The sequence below is a fragment of the Nicotiana tomentosiformis genome, chromosome 8, assembly GCF_000390325.3.
Source record: "Nicotiana tomentosiformis chromosome 8, ASM39032v3, whole genome shotgun sequence".
NCBI lineage: Eukaryota > Viridiplantae > Streptophyta > Magnoliopsida > Solanales > Solanaceae > Nicotiana > Nicotiana tomentosiformis.
In genome coordinates, this window is record NC_090819.1 from 47959672 (window position 1) to 47986336 (window position 26665).

Genomic DNA, 26665 nt, shown 5'->3' on the forward strand with positions numbered 1-26665 from the left:
ACATTACCTTGTTTCATGGGAGGGAAGTGTTGGACGGATTCCCCTTGATATTCAAGCCCTAGCTCAAAGAAATGACTTATCCCCTCTCTCTACCCAGCCTTGGGGGTATTTATAAGGCTCCTACTTGCGCAGTCGTGTACCTGGGCAACTGACCGTGCATCGGCCACACACACGAGGAAGAAACCCCCTTATATGCGCGGCTGTGCATTCTGGGCGCGCATATGGCATAGGTCTGGTAAAATGGCCCTAACATTCTGTATACATATCCAAATGACAAATGGTTTGATGTGTTGGAAACTAGACTCACGGGGCTTTATTTTGATAGGTATATAACCACCTAAGTCTTTATATTGTAGGAGTTCTATTCATTTGAAGTCGGGTCTTTTGCTAATTGAGACATCCTTTCCATTTAATGTATCCAACTTGTTCCACACAAATTCTTGCCATTCACAAAACTCCTTAGTATGTCCCAACACACATTAAACATATATATTCATTTCAAAATGATGTGGTTCTATCCCATGAGTCTCCTTTAATACTCGAATATGTTATTCCCAAATACCGTGGGAATCAATTCTAAGAGAGGAGTTTAGCCAACATATCTGGAATTCGCCCCTTAATAATACTACGACGCTCCACCACACTAAACAAACTCAATCTACAACAATGCAACACAATTGCACCAATATTAGCAAGATTTCTATACTTTAAGTCATTTAGACTTTTTATCAAACATCTAGTGTTTATATCATTCTACAACCTCCTCCAATGGAATTTCTTCACCCAACAACCACCTTCCACACCAATGATTCACCTCAGAATAGTCTCTAGGCCATCCACAACTTCCATAGCACATGCATGCCCAATAATTCACTCCCAACCCATAAATCTTATCAATTAATTCATTTTACAATCTCTATAATACCAACACAACCTAGTTTAGGCATTTGTGGCTTACAATCACCATCCCATAAGTCCTAACAAATATTTCATACATAAATAATCACCATGAATTAGTTAGAGATGGTGGACATACCTCTTGTAGTGAGACTCTTAAAAATCCCCAACTTGTAGTGTTCTTGACCAATTTGGGGATTTGAATAGAAATATATGGATCTTCAATATTAATACTAGTTAATATAAATGTTTAGGAGTAGTAATCAGCTCAAAATTACTCCAAAAACATTACCTTGGTTCATGGGACGGAAGTGTTGGACGGATTCCCCTTGATATGCAAGCCCTAGCTCAAAGAAATGACTTATCCCCTCTCTCTACCCGGCCTTGGGGGTATTTAAAGGGCTCCTACTTGCGCAGTCGTGTACCTGGGCAACTGACCGTGCATCGGCCACACACACGAGGAAGAAACCCCCTTATATGCGCGGCTGCGCATTCTGGGCGCGCATATGGCATAGGTCTGGTAAAATGACCCTAACATTCTGTACATATATCCAAATGACAAATGGTTTGATGTGTTGGAAACTAGACTCACGGGGCTTTATTTTGATAGGTATATAACCACCTAAGTCGTTATATTGTAGGAGTTCTATTTGTTTGAAGTCGGGTCTTTTGCTAATTGCGACAACCTTTCTACTTAATGTATCCAACTTGTTCCACACAAATTCTTGCCATTCACAAAACTCTTTAGTATGTCCCAACACACATTAAACATATATATTCATTTCAAAATGATGTGGTTCTATCCCATGAGTCTCCTTTAATACTCGAATATGTTATTCCCAAATACCGTGGGAATCAATTCTAAGAGAGGAGTTTAGCCAACATACCTGGAATTCGCCCCTTAATAATACTACGATGCTCCACCACACTAAACAAACTCAATCTACAACAATGCAACACAATTGCACCAATATTAGCAAGATTTCTATACTTTAAGTCATTTAGACTTTTTATCAAACATCTAGTGTTTATATCATTCTACAACCTCCTCCAATGGAATTTCTTCACCCAACAACCACCTTCTACACCAATGATTCACCTCAGAATCGTCTCTAGGCCATCCACGACTTCCATAGCACATGCATGCCCAATAATTCACTCCCAACCCATAAATCTTATCAATTAATTCATTTTACAATCTCTATAATACCAACACAACCTAGTTTAGGCATTTGTGGCTTACAATCACCATCCCATAAGTCCTAACAAATATTTCATACATAAATAATCACCATGAATTAGTTAGAGATGGTGGACATACCTCTTGTAGTGAGACTCTTAAAAATCCCCAACTTGTAGTGTTCTTGACCAATTTGGGGATTTGAATAGAAATATATGGATCTTCAATATTAATACTAGTTAATATAAATGTTTAGGAGTAGTAATCAGCTCAAAATTACTCCAAAAACATTACCTTGGTTCATGGGACGGAAGTGTTGGACGGATTCCCCCTGATATGCAAGCCCTAGCTCAAAGAAATGACTTATCCCCTCTCTCTACCCGGCCTTGGGGGTATTTAAAGGGCTCCTACTTTCGCTGCCGTGAACTTGGGCAATTGACCGCGCATCGGCCGTGCACATGAGGAAGAAACCCCTTTATATGCGCGGCCTCACATTCTGGGCGCGCATATGGCATACGTCTGGTAAAATGGCCCTAACATTCTGTATACATATCCAAATGACAAACAGTTTGATGCGTTGGAAACTAGCGCATGGTGCTTTCATTTGATAGGTATATAACCACCTAAGTCTTTATATTGTGGGAGTTCTATTCGTTTGAAGTCGGGTCTTTTGCTAATTGAGACATCCTTTCCACTTAATGTATCCAACTTGTTCCACACAAATTCTTGCCATTCACAAAACTCCTTAGTATGTCCCAACTCACATTAAACATATATATTCATTTCAAAATGATGTGGTTCTATCCCATGAGTCTCCTTTAATACTCGAATATGTTATTCCCAAATACCGTGGGAATCAATTCTAAGAGAGGAGTTTAGCCAACATACCTAGAATTCGCCCCTTAATAATACTACGACGCTCTACCACACTAAACAAACTCAATCTACAACAATGCAACACAATTGCACCAATATTAGCAAGATTTCTATACTTTAAGTCATTTAGACTTTTTATCAAACATCTAGTGTTTATATCATTCTACAACCTCCTCCAATGGAATTTCTTCACCCAACAACCACCTTCCACACCAATGATTCACCTCAGAATAGTCTCTAGGCCATCCACAACTTCCATAGCACATGCATGCCCAATAATTCACTCCCAACCCATAAATCTTATCAATTAATTCATTTTACAATCTCTATAATACCAACACAACCTAGTTTAGGCATTTGTGGCTTACAATCACCATCCCATAAGTCCTACCAAATATTTCATACATAAATAATCACCATGAATTAGTTAGAGATGGTGGACATACCTCTTGTAGTGAGACTCTTAAAAATCCCCAACTTGTAGTGTTCTTGACCAATTTGGGGATTTGAATAGAAATATATGCATCTTCAATATTAATACTAGTTAATATAAATGTTTAGGAGTAGTAATCAGCTCAAAATTACTCCAAAAACATTACCTTGGTTCATGGGACGGAAGTGTTGGACTGATTCCCCTTGATATGCAAGCCCTAGCTCAAAGAAATGACTTATCCCCTCTCTCTACCCGGCCTTGGGGGTATTTAAAGGGCTCCTACTTGCGCTGCCGTGAACTTGGGCAATTGACCGCGCATCGGCCGCGCACACGAGGAAGAAACCCCCTTATATGCGCGGCCGCACATTCTGGGCGCGCATATGGCATACGTCTGGTAAAATGGCCCTAACATTCTGTATACATATCCAAATGACAAACAATTTGATGCGTTGGAAACTAGACGCAGGGTGCTTTCATTTGATAGGTATATAACCACCTTAGTCTTTATATTGTGGGAGTTCTATTTGTTTGAAATCGAGTCTTGTGCTAATTGAGACATCCTTTCCACTTAATGTATCCAACTTGTTCCACACAAATTCTTGCTATTCACAAAACTCCTTAGTATGTCCCAACACACATTAAACATATATTTTCATTTCAAAATGATGTGGTTCGATCCCATGAATCTCCTTTAATACTCGAATATGTTATTCCCAAATACTGTTGGCGCACTTTAAAATCTTAAATCATTAGGAAATTTTAACGGGGCCTTACATTCTACCCCGCTTAGGATCTTTCGTCCTCGAATGAGGGTTAGAGTCCGCCACAAACACCTAATGTGACTTAAATCTTTATCTACACACCAAAAGTTTCGACAGAGTCTCCCCTGTAACTGGGCCTATCCACCTGTTAGAGAATCCCAGAAACCAATCCTAACAACATAAACATAATCTGATGATGCAATACAATATAAAAACAACACCAACCGTGACCTCGTAAGCAATATATTACCAGAAAAGGAACACCCTTAGCATAAGCTGTACAAATGATACGTAATTCATAGGGAACAATTTCATAGAACGATTACATAGCTATTCAAACAAATAAGGATAATTCTTCTGCATTTCTTCCACGGCCTCCCAGGTGGCCTCTTCAGTTTGCTGGTTTCGCCATAACACTTTCATGGAGGCAATTTCTTTATTTCTCAACTTTCAGACTTACCAATCAATAATAGAAACTGGAATCGCTTCATAAGTCAATTCCTCATTAACTTCAATAGTCTCAACCGGAACATTGAGTGTCGGGTCTCCAACTACCTTCTTTAACATAGACACATGAAATATCGGGTGCACTAATGACATTGCAGGTGGTAGCTCAAGCTTGTATGCCACCTCATTAATCCTGTGAATGATTTTGTATGGTCCGACATACCTCGGACCCAATTTCCCTTTCTTACCAAATCTCATTACACCCTTCATGGGGGAAACCATCAAGAATACCCAATCATCTTCTTTGAACTCCAAATCCCTATGACGAACATCCGAATAGGACTTCTGATGACTCTGAGCAGTTTTCAACCGCTCCTTAATGATCTTAACCTTCTCCATAGTCTGATGCACGAGGTCCGGTCCTATTAACTCTGCTTCCCCAATCTTGAAGCACCCAATGGGAGATCTACATCTCCTACCATATAAAGCCTCGAACGGTGTCGTCTAAATGCTAGCATGATAACTATTATTGTAGGCAAATTCTATGAGAGGCAAATGATCATCCCAGCTACCTTTGAAGTCAAGAACACAAGCGCACAACATATCCTCAAGCGTCTGAATAGTACGCTTTGTACTAAGATTCACCTGAGTAACCAAACCTTTTTGAAATTTCTTCTAAAAATTAGCCGTGAATTGTGACCCCGATCAGAAATGATAGAAACTGGAGTGTCATGCAACCTGACTATTTCTTTGATATACAACTGAGCATACTGTTCTGTTGTGTCGGTAGCCTTAACTGGCAAGAAGTGTGATGATTTTCTGAGTCGATCCACAATCTCCCAAATTGAGTCAAACTTACGAGGAGTGCGAGGTAGTCCCACCACGAAGTCCATATTAATCATTTTCCACTTCCACATTGGAATTTCTATTTTCGGTAACCCACCGGGCCTTTGGTGTTCAGCCTTCACTTGCTGATAATTTGGACATCTCGCCACAAAGTCTGCTACATTCCTCTTCATATCATTCCACCAATAGACTTCCTTAAGATCATGATACATTTTTATACAGCCCGGGTGCTCGGAATACCTAGAAGTGTGAGCCTCGGTCATGATTCTCTCCCGGAGACCATCTACATTAGGAACACATGGAAGCCCTTGGTACCTTAGTGTACCATCACCCATGCCAATATAAAAGGCCATGGTCTTATGTTTATGAATCCCATCTTTCAGTTATGCCAATAATGGATTGTTGTATTGCTTGTCCTTGACTTCCACAACAACTGATGATTAAGCACTATTTTGCACAATCATCCCTCCTTCACTAGAGTCCGCAAGACGAACTCCCAAACTAGCCAATCGGTGAAATTCCTTGGCCAATGGCCTTTGATATGCCTCCAAGTGTGCTAAACTACCCATAGGTTTCCGGCTAAGAGCATTCGCCACAACATTAGCCTTCCCCGGATGATATAGAATATCGATGACATAATCCTTGAGTAACTCAAGCCATCTTCTCTGCCTTAGTTTCAATTCCTTATGTTTGGGAATATATTGAAGACTCTTATGGTCCGTGAATATATCCACATGGACCCCATATAAATAATGACGCCAAATTTTCAGTGCAAATACCACCACCGCAAGTTCTAAGCCATGCGTGGGATAGTTATTCTCATGATTTTTGAGTTGCCTAGAAGCATAAGCGATCGCCTTGCCATGTTGCATCAATACACACCCAAGTCCGATTCTCGAAGCATCACAATATACTACAAACCCATTTGTACCCTCTGGTAGGGTCAACACTGGTGTCGTAGTCAATCTTTCTTTAAACTGCTGGAGGCTCCTTTCGCAAGCATCAAACCATTGGAACTTAATTGCCTTCTGCGTCAATTTAGTCAACGGAGAGGCAAGAGTAGAGAACCCCTCCACAAACTTTCTGTAATACCCAGCTAAGCCTAAGAAACTGCGAATCTCTGTTGGAGTTGTAGGCCTAGGCCAATTCTTCATAACTGTAATCTTCTGAGAATCAACCTTAATTCCTTCACTAGAGACGACATGACCCAAGAATGTGATAGATTCAAGCCAAAATTCACACTTTGAAAATTTTTGCATATAACTTGTGTTGATATAGGATTTGTAGAACTACTCTGAGATGATCAAAATGGTTCTCTCGATTTCCTGAATATACAAGAATATCGTTAATGAACACTATCACAAAGAAGTCAAGAAAAGGCTTGAAGACTCGATTCATAAGATCCATGAATTCCGCCTGGGCATTCGTTAGCCCAAAAGGCATCACCAAAAATTCAAAGTGCCCATATCGAGTTCTAAAAGTTGTTTTCGGAACATACTACTCCCTGATCTTCAATTGGTGATACTCGGATTGTAAATCAATTTTGGAGAAGTACTTAGCACCCTGGAATTGGTCAAATAAGTCATCTATCCTTCGCAGTGGGTACTTATTCTTGATTGTGACCTTGTTGAGCTGCCGATAGTCGATACGCATTCTTAGTGACCCATCCTTCTTCCTTACAAAGAGAACCGGTGCGCCCCAAGGTGACGCACTCGGCCGGATGAAACCCTTCTCTAACAAATCCTTCTATTGTTCCTTTAGCTCCTTTAATTCTGCCGGTGTCATTCTGTAGGGCGGAATAGATATAGGATGCATGCGTGGCATAACGTCAATCCTAAAATCAAACTCCCTGTTTGGAGGGATCCCAGGGAGCTCATCCGGAAAGACCTCCAGAAATTCATTCACAACAGGCACAGACTCAAGTGCAGATGCCTCAGCATCGGTGTCCGTAACCCAGACCAAATGGTAAATACACCCCTTGTTGATCATCTTCATGGCATTAAGGTAAGAAATAAACCTACCCTTCGGCACCACATCCTCCCCCTTCCACTCAATAACTGGCTCATTTGGAAATTCGAACCTAACGGTCCTGGTTCGACAATCAAGCTTGGCAAAACATGAATAAAGCTAGTCCATCCCCATTATTACATCAAAATCGACCATCCCTAATTCAATGAGATAGGCCATGGTGTCCCGACCATGCAACGTGACAACACAATCCCTATAAACTCGTGCGGCCACAATAGATGCACCAACCAGAGTAGATACAGAGAAAGGCTCATGGAGCTATTCCGGTTCTATCCCAAATTCCATAGCAACATAAGGAGTGACATATGACAAAGTGGAACCAGGATCAATAAAAGCATACATATCATGAGATTGGACAGTTAATATACCTATGACAACATCTGGAGAAGCCTCTGAATTGTGGCGACCCCTCATAGCATAGAAACAACTGGGTCCTCCCGAACTCTGTGCTCCACCCCTAGCTTCACCATGCCCTGCTAGTGTTGGAGTGCCTCAAACTGGAGGAGGTGTTGCAGATGTAGTAGCTGCTGAACTGGCTGGCTGTGTCGTGCCCCTTCTCGCACCCTAACAATCTCTCTGAATGTGACCCCTCAAACCGCACCTGTAGCATATGGGTAAGTTCATGTGACCCCTCAAAATGGCCCCAAGACATCACATATCATCCCTGACATTGCCACCCTTATCTCTTCGACAGCCACCTATATCACTCCACCCTAACAATATCATTAGCCACCCTTATCTCTCTGACAGCCAACCGTATCATTCCGTATAATAGCAACCCTTATCCCTCTGCACGGACAATAACACGATAGCCAACCTTATCACTCTGTACATTCAATAACAGTGAGATGCTACCCCCATGCCCTGCATAACAACAACGGTGAAGTGCCACCCTTATACTTCGCATAACAACAACTAATCCACACAACAATTCACAAATGCTAACATCAGAACAATACGACATATCAAATGATAACACAAGTGCCCATAGGCCACAACCTTTCCAATGATCCAACAATATCAATATTTCCACAACAAATAGCCCACGGCTCAAACACAATGTGTATAGAATCTCAATAACAACATAATGAACAGGAAACTAACTCAACGAGGAACAACACCCCCCTTTAAACACAACTTTAATTAAATAGATTAATGACTTTCGATGACCTCAATTCCAATTATTTTTTTAAACTCGATAGTGAAGGTATTTCCATGAAATGACAAACTTTGAATTCTAGTGTAAGAATTAGGCTAACAATTAAGAGATGGCATGAGCTAGTACTACGTCTAAATACATGAGAATAACCCGACAACAAAGGGTTATCATGTTACAACAATTTCAACAAAGAGTAACTCAACAATAAAAGATATCACATAATGATAAAAGCGGTACCAACTTCAAATAAAGCATATAAGAGCAAACTCGACAAGTAAAGAATGTGACATGTAACGACAATTTCAAATAAAGCATGTGATAGTAGACATGATGAATAAAGGATACAACATGTGCTAACAATTCCAAATAAATACATGAAAGAAACCTAAGAGTCTAAACTGGTCAATTTCCACATATAAGCTCGAGTACGTACTCGTCACCTCGTGTACACGACTTTCACATGACATAAATAGCACAAACGACACAAATCCTAAGGGGTAGTTACCCCACACAAAGTTAGGCAAGATACTTACCTCAAAGAAGCTAAATCAATACTTTAAAATCACCCTCTTGTGTGAAACAAATCTCTAGACGGCTCAAATCTAGCCAAAATAACTTAATATCATAAATATAACCCATAGGAAATAATTCGGAATAATAAATTTTCAATCTTTAATAAAAACTAAAAAGTCAACCCGGGACCCGCACCACAAAACCCGAAATAATTAACTAAATCTGAACTCTCATTCCGATACGACTCCAACCATACCAAAATTATCCGATTCCGACATCAAATCATCCTTCAAATCATCATTTTATATTTTTGAAAGTTTTCACAAAAATTCTCATTTTTTTCCAAGCTCAAATCACTAATTTAATGATAAAAAATAATATGGAATCAAGAAATATAATCAAATCCGGATAAATAACACTTACTTCAATCCAAATAGTGAAGAACCCCTCCAAAATCACCCAAAACCGAGGTCTACAACTCAAGATATGATAAAAATGGCCAAACCCACCAAAATCACCTGCGCTCTCGCTTTTGCGAGCCAACACCCGCACCTGCGGTTTCCACTTACCATACCAGAATGCGCACCCACGCGAAAGGGGTCGCACCTGCGACATCGCATAAGCGCCCAGCGGTCCAAAATCCGTAGATGCGCTAATCGCACGTGCGATCCTCCATTCGCAGAAGCGGAACTTCCGCCCACATCTCAACATCGCGGAAGCGATACCAAACGCACAGAAGCGGATTCGTACCTGCGCTCCAAAATGTGCACATGCGAGGCACCGGAACCAGACTTGCCCAAAAACATGAAAATGATCTGAAACTCGTCCGAAACATATTCGGGGCCCCCGGGACCCCGTTTGAATGTACCAAAAAGTTCCATAACATAACGCAAACCTGATCGAGGCCTAAAATCATATCAAACAACATCAAAACTACGAATCACACCTCAAATCGAACTTAATGAACTTATCAACTTCTACAACTCGCGTCGAATCATATCAAATCAACCCAGAATAACCTCAAATTTTGCATGCAAGTACCAAATGACCTAACGGAGCTATTCCAACTCTCAAAATCGCAATCCGAGCCTGATATCCACAAAGTCAACTCCCAGTCAAACCTCTCAACCTTCTAATCCTTCAACTTTCAAATTTTTTGCCAAAATGCATCAAATCGACCTACGGACCTCCAAACCCAAACACGGGCATACACCTAAGTCAAAAATCACCATACGAAGTTATTGGAATCATCAGAACACTATTCCGGAGTCGTCTACACAAATGCCAAATTCCGGTCAACTATTTTCACTTAAGCTTCTAAAAAAAGAATTGTTCTCCCAAATCAATCTAGAATCATCCAAAAACCAAACTCGACCACACACACAAGTCATAATACATAACACGAAGCTACTCGAAACCTTAAGCCACCAAACGGGATGCTAATTCTCAAAATGACCAATCGGGCCGTTACATTCTCACCCTCTTAAACAAACATTCATCCTCGAACGTGCCAAGAACCATTTCAAAGTCATCAAATCACTGAATGAACTCACCATACATATACTCATGGGTGATACAAAGTCACCTGAATCCACATAGGCCCAACAACACCATACCAACTGAAATTTATTCCTTCCACCCACACTAACAAACCTTAGAACAAAATTTTTCACCACCCCATCATTTCCCAAAGACCCGATTCCCATATCAACACACTATATCAGCCTCAACAAGCTGCAACAACACATGCCTATACCCACAAGGTACAACCACACAACGTAACACATCACACATATTCCCAAAACAATATCTCTGCCCACCATAGCTCATCATAATCAAATCTAGCACCGGCAATTAACCTCATTTCAGCTAGAACCCTATTCCAAACCTTCACAACACTGACAGCAATGCAAGAAACATGAAGATCCCATAATCATTCACTCAAATCAACAAGCCAAATATAAGGCCACCTAGGCACACACCTCGCAAGCTAAAATCCAATAAGCACAATGCAAATATGATTGAATATGCAAGGGGAAACACATGAGAGAACTATCAAACAAGCCCGACAAACACAAATCCCAATCAATACCATATTACGAATCAGTTCCACTATGGAGAATCAAACGTATGAACTAATCACAAGGATCTCATCCTAATATAACTCCACCGTGGCACGTAGCCCAGTTCAAACATATCAAACCACATAAAAATGCGAAGATCCCATCCTCAGCTCTAAATCACAAGTAGAATACACATTATACCAACCGAAACCTTCCACTCATTCAATTCCTCAAAACAAAATCACAATACGTAATGGACTCCCCATACCGGTAGAGCACCTAAATTACCAATCGTAACCAAACCATCCAGAAATCACATCAAAATTTACCATAATGAGTAACAAAAAGTCACTGCTAGTCTCATAGCTCTCAATAGTGAACAAAACAAAAAAATAGACATGGGCTACCACTATAGAATCTCCCAACAAGGGTAATCACATAAGCAGAGTACAAGAATCATGAAACTTACCCATGTATGAAGCAAGATAGGAGGACTCACCCCATGAGTAGAACCAGACCAAAATAAGAATGACTCTCTTCTATGAAAAATCAAAATCATACATGTAACGACACCATCTGGTGCAGCGCCTCCGCCCTGTCATAGAAAGCATATCAACGGGTCGGTCCTCCCCCTTTAGGGCGGCCTCTACTCGCATGTCCTCCACTCCTAGCTGGTTGTGCAGGTGGAGTAGCAACTGGAATGGAGCCTGTAGCCTGAGTGATATGATGAAATTTGCTCCTCCCGAGTCTGGAACAATCTCTCATGATGTGCCTAGTATCACCACACTCATAACAACCCCTCTACGGGTGTGGCTGCTCGTATTGGGTATTTGCCGGATAACTGGAATAACCGTTATAAGAACCCCATGTTGGTGGTGCACTAAAATATGACAGCCCCACATGAGCACCCTAACTAACAGGAGCACCACGAGTAATCTAATGTGCGGACTGGACTGGCCGACTGGCCGAGCCTCCACCATGATAGGTCATAGCTGAAGAGTAGAATTCACTGAATCCTCTGAAACCTCGAGAGCTCTTGGTCTGCTTATCCTCCCTCTCCTCACCCTGAATATGCTATAACCTCCTGGCAATATCTACAACCTGCTGAAATGGAGTATCAGTCTCTAACTCCCGAGCCATGCTGAATCTAAGACCATAACTGAGGTCCTCAATAACTCTGTGAATTTGCTCTCTGACAGTAGGAACCAAAGTAGATGTATGACGGGATAACTCAGTAAACCTAATGGTATACTCTGACACCGTCATGGTGCCCCGACGCAACTGATCGAACTTTGTGCGCCACGCATCCCGGAGGGTCTGGGGAGCACACTCCCTCAAGAACATCTCTGAAAACTGAGCCCAAGCGGGTGGTGCTGCATCGGCTGGTCTACCCTCCTCATAAACTTCCCACCACTGATACTCTCCACCCGACAGCTGAAATGTAGTAAAAGCAACTCCGCTCACCTCAACAATATCCATGGTGTAGAGAATATAGTGACACTTCTCTATAAATCCTTGTGCATCCTCGGTAGCTGAGCCACTGAAAGTAGGTGGACTATACCTCTTGAAACTCTCAAGCCACTTCTGCTCCTCTTATAATGCCATTGGCCTGACCTCAGGCTATACTGGTACCAGACCCGGAACCTGACCAATGTGAGCCTGCTGCACTAGAGTACGAGTGGTGGGAGTCTGAGCTCCTCCCCTAATCCGCGGAGTAGCTGGTGCATTGGAGATCAATCCAGCCTGAGCCAATGTACCAAACATGCTCAGGAACTGCGCTAAGGTCTCCGGAAGTCTTGGGGTAACAACAGGCGCCTCCGGTGCCTGTCCCCTAATTGGAGCTACTGGCGGCTCCTCAACTGCTTCTCTGGCAGGTACAATAGTTGCGGCATGTGCCCCTCCTCCGCTCCGGCCTCTCGCGGCTCTATCAGGGAGCGTAGGTGTCTGCTCAGCTGATTTGGTAGCGCGCGTCCTCACCATCTGTGCGAGAATAGAGATACAAAGGCTCAAACTTCGAAATCAACAAATATGCATAACAGGAATGAAAGATGTGGAAGTTTTCCTAATAGTTCTATAGCCTCTCGAAGATAAATACTGACATCTCCGTACCGATCCGCAAGACTCTACTAAACTTGCTTGTGACTCGTAAAACCTGTGAACCTAGAGCTCTGATACCAACTTGTCACGACCCCAAACTCCCTCCGCATGATGTCATGATGGCACCTAGTCTCTATGACTAGGTAAGCCGATTACTATAATAATTAGGCCAATTTTTAACAATAATAATTTAAAACAGAGTTTAATATGAATATTGAAACAAGAGCGAAATGAGCCTATGCAGCAATAATCATAACAACCTCCCAAGACTGGTAATAAAGAGTCACGAACTCTAGCTAAGTACATGGAAAGATCTCAAAGATTGAAATACAATACTATTAAAAAAACAACCTGACAGTACAATGAAAGGAAAGAACTCCAAGGGACTGTGACGGTCGAGCAATTGTACCTTGAATCCTCGCGACCAATAAGCTTACTATGCCAGAGTCAGATATCTCCAATACCTTGCTCTGCAAAAAAATGTGTAGAAGTGTACTATGAGTACACTACGGTCGGTACCCACTAAGTATCAAGACTATCCTCGGTGGAGTAGTGAAGAGGTATAAGTCAAGACACCCATTAGACAAAATAAGTTGTGCAATATAGAAGTATAAAGCTAATAATGGAAAGCACGAATCAGTAAATTGCAACATGAATCGATATGTGATATAAACAGTAAAGCAAAAATAACACCATGAATGTACCGTTGAAACCAAATGAGGAACATAATCACAACCAATAAATCAAGCCGATCTAACACAAGTTTTACAACGAAATTACCCGAGATACCTCATCTCAAAGTCACAAGTCATGGGTCTCAACCTACCATCATATGCTCACGGCACCTTGTGCCAACATCTTAAATCACAACCTCATGGATAACTCACGTGCCAATATCTCAATCCGCCTGGCATGATCATAGGCTCACAATCATAATCCGCCCTGCATGGTAACATGCTCACAATCACAATCTGCCTGGCATGGTCACATGCTCAATATCAGCATGAAAACAGATAATACATGAACACATGGGCATGATCAATAAATGTCAAGTTTCATACGCCTAAGCTAGTATAAGTGGCATGCTACGGTGTGTGCTTGTGCGACTGTACTACTGCTGCCCAAGCTAACAAGTAATATCAAAGACATCGAGTAGCTCATCGAAGCAACACAACAAGTCACGTAAGGGGTATGACATACACAAGGAAAAGCATACCATCACACAAATATAACAAACAAAATGTCCCCAAGCCATCACACATCATCCCTGACATTGCTACCCATATCTCTCCGATGGCAACTCGTATCACTCCACCCTCACAATATCATTAGCCACCCTTATCTCTCTGAAAGCCACCCGTATCACTCCGTATAATAGCCACCCATAACGCTACGCCCGGACAATAATACAATAGCCAACCTTATCACTTCGTACATTCAACAACAATGGGATGCCACCATTATGCCCCGCATAACAACAACGATGAAATGCCATGCTTATACTCCGCATAACAACAACCAAACCACACAACAATTCACAAATGCTAACATCACAACAACACGACATATCAACTCGTAACACAAGTGCCCATATTCCACAACCTTTCCAAATATATAACAATATCAATATTTCCGCAACAAATAGCCCACAGCTCAAACACAATGTGTATAGAATCTCAATAACAAAAAAATGAATGGAAAAGTAACTCAACAAGGAACAACACCCCCTTTAGACACAACTTCAATTAAATAGATTAATGACTTTCGATGACCTCAATTCATATTAATTGTTAAAGAATAAACTCAATAGTGAAAGTATTTCCATAAAAATGGCAAACTTCGAATTCTAGTGTATGAATTAGGCTAACAATGAAGAGATGATATGAGCTAGTACTATGTCTAAATGAATGAGAATAACCCCGCAACAAAAGGATATCATGTAACAACAATTTCAACTAAGAGTAACTCAACAATAAAAGAAATCACATAGTGATAAAAACAGTAACAACTTCAAATAATGCATATAAGAGCAAACTCGACAAGTAAAGAATGTGACATGTAACGACAACTTCAAATAAAGCATGTGATAGTATACATGACGAATAAAAGATACAACATGTGCTAATAATTCCAAATAAATACATAAAAGAAGCCTAAGATTTTAAACCGGTCAATTTTCATATATAAGCCCGAGTGCGTACTCGTCACATCATGTACACCGCATTCACATGAAAAAAATAGCACAAACGTCTCAAATCCTAAGGGGTAGTTCCCCCACACAAAGTTAGGCAAGATACTTACCTCAAAGAAGCCAAATCAATAGTCTAAAATGACCATCTCGTGTGAAACAAATCTCCGGACAGCTCAAATCTAGCCAAAATAACTTAATATCATAAATAAAAACCAAAGGAAATAATTCCGGATGATAAAGCTTCGATCTTTAATGAAACCTAAAAATTCAACCCCGGGTGTGCACCTCGGAACCCAACAAAATTCATAAAATCCGAACATCCATTACGATACGAGTCCAAACATACCAAAATTATCCGATTCTAACATTAGATCATCCTTCAAATCATCATTTTACATTTTTGAAAGTTTTCACAAAAATTCTCATTTTTCTCAAACTCAAATCAATAATTTAATGATAAAAACAAATATGGAATCATGAAATATAATCAAATAGGATAAATAACACTTATCCCACTCCACATCACGAAGAACCCCTCCAAAATTGCCCAAAATCGAGGTCCACAACTCAAGATATGATAAAAATGGCCAAACACTCGAGATATAATGAGGCTGCACAGGTATTCCGCATTTGCGGATCAAAAATGTGCACCTGCGCTCTCGCTTTTGCTAGCCAACACCCGCACCTGCGGTTTCCACTTACCAGACTAGAACCTGCACCTGCGCAAAAGGGGTCGCACCTGCGACAATGCAGAAGCGCCCACACAAACCGCAGAAGTAGACCCTATCGCATTAGTGCTCCAAAATCTGCAGATGCGCCAATCGCACCTGCGATCCTCCATCCGCAGAAGCGGAACTTCTGCCAAGGCTTCAACACCGCAGAAGCGATACCAAACACGCAGACGTTGATCCGCACCTGCACTCCAAAATGCACAGATACGAGGCACCAGAACCAGACTTGCCCAAAAACATAAAAATGATCTGAAACTCATCCGAAACACACTCAGGGCCCCCGGTACCCCATCTGAACGTACCAAAAATTTCCATAACATAATGCGGACCTGCTCGAGGCTTGAAATCATATCAAACAACATCAAAACTATGAATCGCACCTCAAATCGAACTTAATGAACTTATGAATATTCAACTTCTACAACTCGCGCTGAATCATATCAAATCAACCCGGAATAACCTCAAATTTTGCGTGCAAGTTCCAAATGGCATAACAGAGCTGTTCCAACTCTCGAAATCACAATCTGAGCCCACCATACCCAAAGTCAACTCCTGGTCAAACCTCTCAACTTTTCAAACCTTCAACTTTCAAATTTTTTTGCCAAAATGCATCAAATCAACCTACGGACCTCCAAATCCAAATCCGGATATACGCCTAAGTCTAAAATCACCATACAAAGCTATTGGAATCATGAGAACACCATTCCGTAGTTGTCTACACAAAAAGTCAAACTCCAGTCAAATCTTTTCCCTTAAGCTTGTAAAACAAGAATTGTTCATCCAAATCAATCCCGAATTATTCGAAAACCGAACGCGACCACATACGCAAGTCATAATACATAACACGAAGCTACTCAAAACATTAAGCCACCGAACGGGACGCTAACTCTCAAAATGATTGGTTGGGTACCCGACGAATCCATATGTGTGTTTTGTTTTCAAATCCGAGTCCAAATCGACTCTTAAAACTAAATTCTTTTTTTTCAGAAACTTGACAACATTTCCCAATTTTCCTCTTTGATTCTCATAAATTTGATGTTAAATCTAAGATATAATCATAAAATATAGTTAGAAATGAGTAGAATCACTTACCCAATGTTTGTAGATGAAAATCCCCGCTCCAAATCGCCTCCTACCGAGCCTAGGACTCTAAAATGAGAGAATATAATGAAAAATCCTGACTCCCAACCCTTTTGTTCAGCTACATATGTTGCAATTGCGACACTAGGTTCGCAATTACAAACCCTCAAAATTGCGAAGGGATTCTCGCAAATGCGGCCACTGACAGCCTAAGAGGAAGTCACAAATGTAACATTGGCTTCACATTTGCGAAGCCTGCCCCCATCGCAAATGCGTTACTTTTGTGGCAAATGCGAGCCTACCCAAATCAAGACTCTCTTTGCAATTGTGATCCATGTATTTCTATTGTGATGCCTAAGATCCCCCTACTAGGATCGCAATTGTGATCCTGGTGTTTGCAATTGCTACACCTAAGGCATCGGCACACCAGCAATCTAGTTTTCTGTCCAAACCATTCCGTGACACGTCCAACACTCATCCGAGCCCTTGGGCATCCAAACCAAACATCCACACAAGTCTAAAAATATCATATGAATTTGCTCGCGTGATTAAAGCACAAAAATAACATCTAGAACTATAAATCAGACATCAAAACGCATGAATTTTAAAGAGAAGTTCAAGAACATCTAAAATTGCAACGAAGCGTCCAAATCATATCAAATAAACTCCAAATGACACCAAATTTTGCAGATAAGTTCTATATTGCATAATGGACATATTCCATGTCCCAAAATATAATTCTGAACCCGATAGCCGAAATTCAACATACGATCAAACTTCTTAACCTCAAATTGCCAATTTTCGGCAAAATAACACAAATCAACCTACGGACCTCCGAATTCTATTTCGGCCACACGCCCAAGATCAAAATCATTATACGAAGCTATCGAGGCCATCAAAACACCGTTCTCGGGGTCGTTTTAACCAAAGTCAATCATTGGTCAACATAATCAACTTAGGCTTCTAAGCCAAGTATCAAAGGCTCCAAATAAACCCAAAATCTTTCCGGAACGAAACTATCCCACCATGCAAGTCATAAAACCACAAATGCACATGTGTGAAGCACAAAAAGCAGAAATGGGGCGCAAATACACAAATTGACTAGTCGTGGCATTACATTCTCCCCCTCTTAAAACAAACGTTCATCCTCGAACGTGCATAGAGACATACTTGAAGTGATGAAAAGGTGAGGATATCGACTCCCCATGTCGTGCTCGGTCTCCTATGTCGCCTCCTTGATCGGATTACCCATTCATTGAACCTTTACTAAAGCAATACTCTTTGACCTCAACTTTCGGACCTGCCTGCCCATGATGGGCATCGACTACTCAACATTGGTAAAATCCTTGTCCAATTGGATTGAGATGAAATGTAATATATGGGACGAATCACCATAATACTTCCGGAGCATAGAAACTTGGAACGTCGGGTGAACTATTAATAGTTTGGGCGACAATGCAAGCTTGTAGGCCACCTTACCAACTCTCTCAAGGATCTCAAAAGGACCGATATACCTAGGTCTCAACTTGCCCTTCTTCCCGAACCTTATCACACCCTTCATGGGTGAAACACAGAGCAAAACCCTCTCTCTCCAACAATAAATGCTACATCACGAGCCCTCTGATTAGCATAACTCTTCTGTCTATACCGGGCTGTATGAATCCGATCATGAATCAACTTGACTTTATCTAAGGCATCTCTAACAAAATCTATGCCCAACAACCTAGCCTCTCTCGGCATAAACCAAGCAACTGGAGAACGACACCGCCTCACATATAGGCCCTCATAAGGAGCCATCTGAATACTCGATTAGTAGTTGTTGTTGTAGGCAAACTCTGCAAGTGGCAAGAACTGATTCCAAGAACCCCCAATATCCATAACACAAGCACGTAGCATATTTTATAATATCTGAATGGTGCACTCGAACTACTCATCCGTATGGGGGTGAAATGTTGTACTCAACTCAACCCGTGTGCTTAACTCACATTGCACAGTCCTTTAGAAAGGCGGTGTGAACTTTGTGCCTCTGTCAGAGATAACGGACACTGGCATGCCTTGGAGATGAACAATCTCATAGATATAAACCTGAGCCATCTGCTCTGAAGAATAGGTAGTCAGCACCGAGATTAAATGAGCTGACTTGGTCAACCTGTCTACAATAACCCACCCTGCGTCAAATTTCTTCAAAGTCCGTGGGAGCCCAATAACTAAGTCCATGGTAACACCTCCAGCTTCCACTCAGGAATCTCAAGTCTCTGAAGCAAACCGCCTGGCCTCCGATGCTCGTACTTCACCTACTGACAGTTTTGGCACCGAGCCATATACTCTAATATATCTTTCTTCATTCTCCTCCACCAGTAGTGCTGTTTCAAATTCTTATACATCTTAGCTGCTCCTGGATGAATGGAGTACCGCAAATTGTAGGCCTCTACTTGAATCAACTAATGTAACCCATGCAAATTGGGCACACATAACCGGCCCTACATTCGCAATAACCCGTCATCTCCAATAGAAACCTCCTTTGCATCGTCGTGTTGTACCATGTCCTTAAGGACAAGCAAATGGAGGTTGTGATACTGACACTCTCTGATGCGCTCATATAAGGAAGGCCGAGATAGATACCATGCAAGCAAAAAATCGGCTGGGCTCCGAAACATCCAATCTAACAAACTGATTAGCCAGGGCGTGAACTTCCAGGGCTAGTGGCCTCTCTACTGCCAATAGATATGCCAAACTGTCTAAACTCTCCACCTTTCAACTCAAGGCATTAGCCACCACGTTGGCCTTCCCGGGATGATATAGAATAGTAATATCATAGTCTTTAAGCAACTCTAACCATCTCCGCTGCCGCAAGTTAAGATCTTTCAGCTTGAACAGATGTTGGAGACTCTGGTGGTCGGTATATACCTTACATAGGACACCGTACAGATAATGCCTCCAAATCTTCAATGCGTGAAGAGTAGCTGCTAATTCCAAGTCATGGATTGAATAATTATTCTCATGAACCTTCAGCTACCGAGACGCATAGGCAATCACCCTACCATCTTGCATCAACACCGCACCAAGACCAATACGCAAAGTATCACAATACACAGTGTAAGACCTTGAGCCCGTAGGCAACACCAACACTGGGGTTGTAATCAAAGAAGTCTTGAACTTTCGAAAGCTCGCCTAACAATCCTTAGACCATCTGAAAGGACCACCCTTCTTGGTTAATCTAGTTAAAGGTGCAGTATTGGATAAGAAACCCTCTACGAAACGACGATAATATCCGGCCAAACCACGAAAACTCTTAATCTCAGTAGCTGAAGATGGTCTGGGCCAACTTTGAACTGCCTCAATCTTCTTCGGATCTACCTTGATCCCCTCACTGGACACCACATGACCAAAAAATGCCACCGAATCAAGCTAGAATTCACACTTTGAGAATTTTGCATGTAATGTTTTCTCTCTCAAGGTCTGGAGCTCGATCCTCAAATGTTTCTCATGATCCTCCCGGCTGCAGGAATACACCAAGATGTCGTCAATAAACACAAGAATGAATAAATCAAGATATGGCTAGAATACACTGTTCATCAGTTGTATAAATGTCATTGGGGCATTGGTCAGCCCAAATGACATCACAAGGAACTCATAGTGACTATACTGAGTCCTTAAAACAGTCTTCAGAATATCCGAATCCTGAATCTTCAGTTGATGATACCTTGACCTCTAATCAATCGGGAATACTCTAGCAGCTTAAAGCTGGTCAAATAAGTCATCAATGTATGGTAATGGGTACTTGTTCTTCGTTGTAACCTTGTTCAACTGCCTATAATCAATACACATCCACATAGAACCATCCTTCTTTTTCACAAACAGAATGGAGCACCCCAAGGTGACACACTAGGCCGGATGAAACCCTTATCAAGCAACTCTTGTAGTCATTCCTCTAACTCCTCAACTCCGCTGGTGCCATACGATATGGTGGAATTGAAATTGGCTGAGTGCCAGGAAATAAGTCAATACCAAAATTGATATCCCTATCGGGTGGCATGCTCGGTAGGTCTGCTGGAATCACATTCGGGAAATCTCTCACTACTAAAACTGACTCAACGGTAGGAGTATCAGCACTCAAATCCCTCACAAAGGCTAAATATGTCTCACACCCTTCTCAACCATATATTGTGCCTTAAGGAAGGATACAACCATGCTAGGAATATAATCCAATGTACCCCTCCACTCCAATCTCGGCAAACCTGGTATAGCCAGTGTCACAGTCTTAGCGTGACAATCCATAATAACATGATAGGGCGACCACCAGACCATTCCCAAGATCACATCAAAGTCTACCATATTGAGTAACATTAGATCAACTCTGGTATCAAAACCACATATAACAACTAAACACGACTGATACACACGGTCCACAATAATAAAATCTCCCACCAGTGTGGACACATATACAGGAGAACTCAAAGAATTACGAGATATAACCTAATATGGAGAAAAGTATGATGACACACTGGAACCATACCTATGATGACATCATCCAATGCAACTGCCTCTATCCTACCCAGAAAAGCATAGTATATGGCCTGGCATCCCGCTCTAGGGCGACCTCTACCCGCCTGACCTCCACCCATAGCTGGCTATGATGGTGGAGCGGCAACTGGAGCAGCAACCATGGCCTGTAAAGTCTATGTACCGGGTGGAATTCGGGGAGCCTGAGTAGTCTGTGGAGATGCACCCCTCCTAAGTCTGGGGCATTCCCTCACCATATGTCTTGTGTTGCCACACTCAAAACAATCTGTCAGTAGGCATAGTTGCTGAAGATAACTCGGTCTTGATCGGCTAGATAGACCGCTGAAGGCACCCCATGTAGGAGGTGCACTGGATAGTGGGTAAGAAAAATAGGCAACCTGAGACCTCGAAATAGCCGGAGCACCATTACAAGCTGGAAGTGCTAAATAAACTGTACGGCTCATATAGCCCCTGCCATGATGGGCTGCAACTAGGGCACGGGCACCACTATATCCTCTAGAATCTCGAGGCCTCTTCGCCTCCCTATCCTCACAGCCCTGCAGATCCTCCGACCTCCGTGCGATCTCTACCACTTGCTGATATGGAGTATCCGTCTCTAACTCTCAAGCTATGCTGAATCTAATGCCCTAGTAGAGCCCCTCGCTGAATCTGCGGACTCACTCTCTGACTGCAGAAATCAAGGCAGGCGCATGTCGGGACAACTCACTCAATCTGATAGCATACTCTAACACTGACATGGTACCCTGGCACAACTCCTCAAACTCCGTGCTCCACACGTCCCGAATGGTCTGAGGAACAAACTCTCTCAAGAACATCTCTGAAAACTGAGCCCAAGTGAGCAACTGCATCGGCTAGTCTACCCTCCTTGTAAGCCTACCACCATTGATACGCTACTCTTGACAGCTGGAATGTAGTAAAAGAAACTCCGCTCGTCTCCACAATACCCAGGGTGCAGAGACTACGGTGGCATTTCTCTAGAAAACCCTGTGCATCCTCGGTATCTAGGCTATAGTAAGTAGGAGGATGATACTTCTTGAACCTCTCAAGCCTCACCTGCTCCTCCTCGGATGCCACGACCCTAACCACGAGATGAACCAGAACAACAGGATGCACTAGCATAACTCCCGATACCTGATCAACCTGGACCCGCTGCTCTGGAGTACGGGCGGCGGGAGTCTGGCCTGGGATGTAGTTGGTGCGAGGGGGATCAATCCCGCCTGAGCCAGAGCACCGAACATGCTCATAAATGGTGATAGGGTCTCCTGAAGTGCAAGGGTGACAACAGGAGCCTCGGGTGGCTAACCCCCAACTACAGCTATTGGTGGCTCCTTAGTCGCTGCTCGGGTAGGTGGTCTAGCTGCACCACGTGCCCCTCCTCGGCCTCTGCCCTAGTCCTCGCCTCTCGCGGTTCTAGTAGGGGGTGCGGGTGTCTAATCCTCTGATCCAACAGTGCATTTCCTCGCCATCTCTAAGACTAGGATGTCGTGATGAAGCCGAGTCTCTAAGACCATCTAACCTAACATCAAATTAAACCATTTAAAATATCATAATAAAATTCAAAAGTACATCTAGCAACAACTCCAAAAAACTTGGTGGAACCTAGTCATAAACTCTACAAGAATGTACTAATAGTCTCGGAATACAATACTATTTTGGAACAAGGATAAACTTTAGAATATCTAAAAGTAGAAGGTGACTTTGCGTCCTGCGAACGTCAAGCAGGTGTACCTTGATGTTTCCAAAAGCAGCTAATCAATTAATCCCTGATGTCCAGCATAGGCAGTCATACCTGGATCTGCACAAAAATATGCAGAAGCGTAGTATGAGTATACCACAATGGTACCCAGTAAGTATCAAGCCTAACCTTGGTAGAGTAGTAACGAGGCCAGGTCAAGACACCTACTAGGAGAAAAGAAGCTAAACAGAGTATAGCATAATCGTAATAAGGAAAACGAAGAAGTAAATGACAAGTAAACAATTCAATAATGTAGACTAAGAACGGAAATTTAAGCAGTAAAGGAAACTAGGAGTAAACACGTGATGAAACAACAGGAAGAAATATACGGATAATTACAAGTAAAACAGTGAAGAAACAACAAGAAATGCTCAACCAACAAGCCTTTTCAACATGGAAAGTACAACAAGAATCACAACCGAGGTACCGCCTCGTATTCACATTTAACAATTTCAACCACAATCCTTTCCTTATATCACCGTATGAGCCTTACATTTAGTTTTTGAATATCATTTTCCCAAAATAGCTGCAAGCATTTTAGCGCACCTTATCTCACCGCGTGGCTTCAAGTAGTTCGCCTACTAGCAACACGCGTATGAAGTCCACCTTATCTCACTACATTCGTATCAACCCTTATCCTTTTACCACCGCATGCGTATCAATATCACAACAAAGTAACAACTCGCACCACGAGTGCCCATATGCCACAACTTGGTAAAATCAACATTAACAATGTGTTCCACAACAAATAGCCCCATCGCTCAATCACAATGTGTACAATAAATCCAACAAGAAGATAATTCCTACAAAATAACAACCTCAAAGTCAATAATCCAACAAGAAGATAATTCCTACGAAATAACAACTTCAAGTGAGAGTAATGCAACAATAAAGAGGTAACAAGACAATAAGGGAGGTATCAACTTCAACTAAAACACATGAGAGCAAGTATTACATGTAAGAGATGGAACAAGTGCTAACAACGTCAAATTCAGCATGTAAAAGTAGATTAACACATGTAAGGGTAAATTAACAATGAAAGATATAACATGTTATAAGAATCCAATTAAAGGCATGGAAAGAGTGTAAATAACCTAAACCGGTCAAACAACATATGTAGCCCATGTACGCACTCGTCACCTTGCGCACACATCTTCCACATAACACAGATAGCACAATCAACCCAAATCCCAATGGGTAGTTCCCCCTCACAAGGTTAGACAAGATACTTACCTCAACAAGGCTAAATCAACCCTCGCAAATAGTTTTCCCCTGGAATTCGCCACCACAAGGCCCAAATCTGACCAAAGATGACTTACAATATCAAACAATGCAAGAGAACTAATTACAATAGGTAAAGCTTTCATCTTTACATATTTTCCAAAAAGTCAACAAAAGTCGACCACGAGCTCGCCTGGTGAAAACCCGGGTCCAAGTCCAAACCCGGGTCCAAGTCCACGAGCTCGCAAATATTTTCCATATGTATGTTTTGTTTTCAAATCCGAGTCCAAATCGACTCTCAAAACTAAATTCTTCATTTTCAAAAACATGACAAAATTTCCCAATTTTCCTCTTTGATTCTCATAAACTTGATGTTAAATCTAAGATATAATCATGAAATATAGTTGGAAATTGATTAGAATCACTTACCCAATATTTGTAGATGAAAATTCTCTCTCCAAATTGCCTCCTACCGAGTCTAGGGGTTCTAAAATGAGAGAATATGATGAACAGACCCGACTCCCAGCCCTTTTGTTCAGCTGCAGGTGTCGCATATATGACACTAGGTTCGCAATTGCAAACCCTCAAAATTGCGAAGTAATTCTTGCAAATGCAGCCACTGACATCCTAAGAGGAAGTCGCAAATGCAACATTGGCTTCGCATTTGCGAAGCCTGCCCTCGTCGAAAATGCGACAATTTTGTCGCTAATGCGAGCCTACCCAAATCTTGACACTTTTCGCAATTGCACTCCAGGTATCGTAATTACGACTCTTGAGACCCCCCTGCTAGGATCACAATCGCGATGTTGGAGTTCGCAATTGCGACACCTGAAGTACCAGCACACCAGTTGTCTAGTTGACTTTTCAAAACCATTTTGCGACACATCTGAAACTCATCCGATTACTCGGGGCTCCAAAGAAAACATACACACAAGTCTAAAAATATCATATGAACTCGCTCGCATGATTAAAATACAAAATAACATCTAGAACTACAAATCGGACATCAAAACACATGAATTTTAAAGAAAAATTCAAAAACTTCTAAAATTACAACCAAGCGTCTGAATCACATCAAATTAACTCCACATGATACTAAATTTTGCTGTTAAGTTCGAAATAGCATAACATATCTATTCCAAGTCCCAAAACAAATGTTTGAACTTGATAGGCGAAAGTCAACGTAAGGTCAAACTTCTAAACCTCAAATTGCTAATTTTTGGCAAAACAATACAAATCAACCTACGTACATGCGAATTCGATTTCGGGCACATGCCCAAGTTCACAATCATAATACGAAGCTATCAGAGCCATCAAAATACCGTTTCGGGTTGTTTTCATAAAATTCAAATATTAGTCATGTCACCTGATAGGTCATTTTTAGTTTTAGCCTTTATTTCTCTATTTCGAGACCTCGATTAGCTTCATTTAGTGTTCCTCAACTTTCATGCACAGTTTGTGTCTCATTCCGGAAAGTCTTTATGTGAAAAATTGAAGAAGAAAGTGTGAATTTTTGTCTTAAAATGATTTGAGTTGACCATAGTCAACATTTTGTGTAAATAGTTCCGGATCAATACTTTGATGATCTCGTTTGGTCCGTATTGTGATTTTGGACTGGAGAGTATGCCCGAAATTGGATTCGGAAGTCCCTATCTTGTTTTGATGTGATTTGTTGAAAACTGGTAATTTGAAGGTTTTAGAAATTTTGAAGTTTAACCGTAGGTTGACTTTATAGCTATCGGGTCCGTATTTTGGTTCCGGGACATGGTATAGGTTCATTTTAATATTTATGACTTGTCTACAAATTTTTGTGCAACACAGAGTTGATTTGATGTGATTCGGACGTTCGGTTATGAATTTTAAAGTTCTTAAGTTTTTTTGAT

General features: G+C 41.6%; 1 protein-coding gene across 1 annotated transcript; it reads right to left on the reverse strand.

The window, feature by feature from the left end:
* Positions 1 to 12277: 12277 nt before the first annotated feature.
* Positions 12278 to 12682, reverse strand: LOC138897427 (uncharacterized). Its single transcript, XM_070183396.1, has one exon. It carries the CDS (start codon positions 12680 to 12682, stop codon positions 12278 to 12280), a length of 405 nt encoding a protein of 134 aa, XP_070039497.1.
* Positions 12683 to 26665: the final 13983 nt, after the last annotated feature.

What these genes read in the sequence shown, in the direction of transcription:
- LOC138897427 (XM_070183396.1), bottom strand. Translation starts at nt 12,682, where the DNA reads ATGGATATTGTTGAGGTGAGCGGAGTTGCTTTTACTACATTTCAGCTG.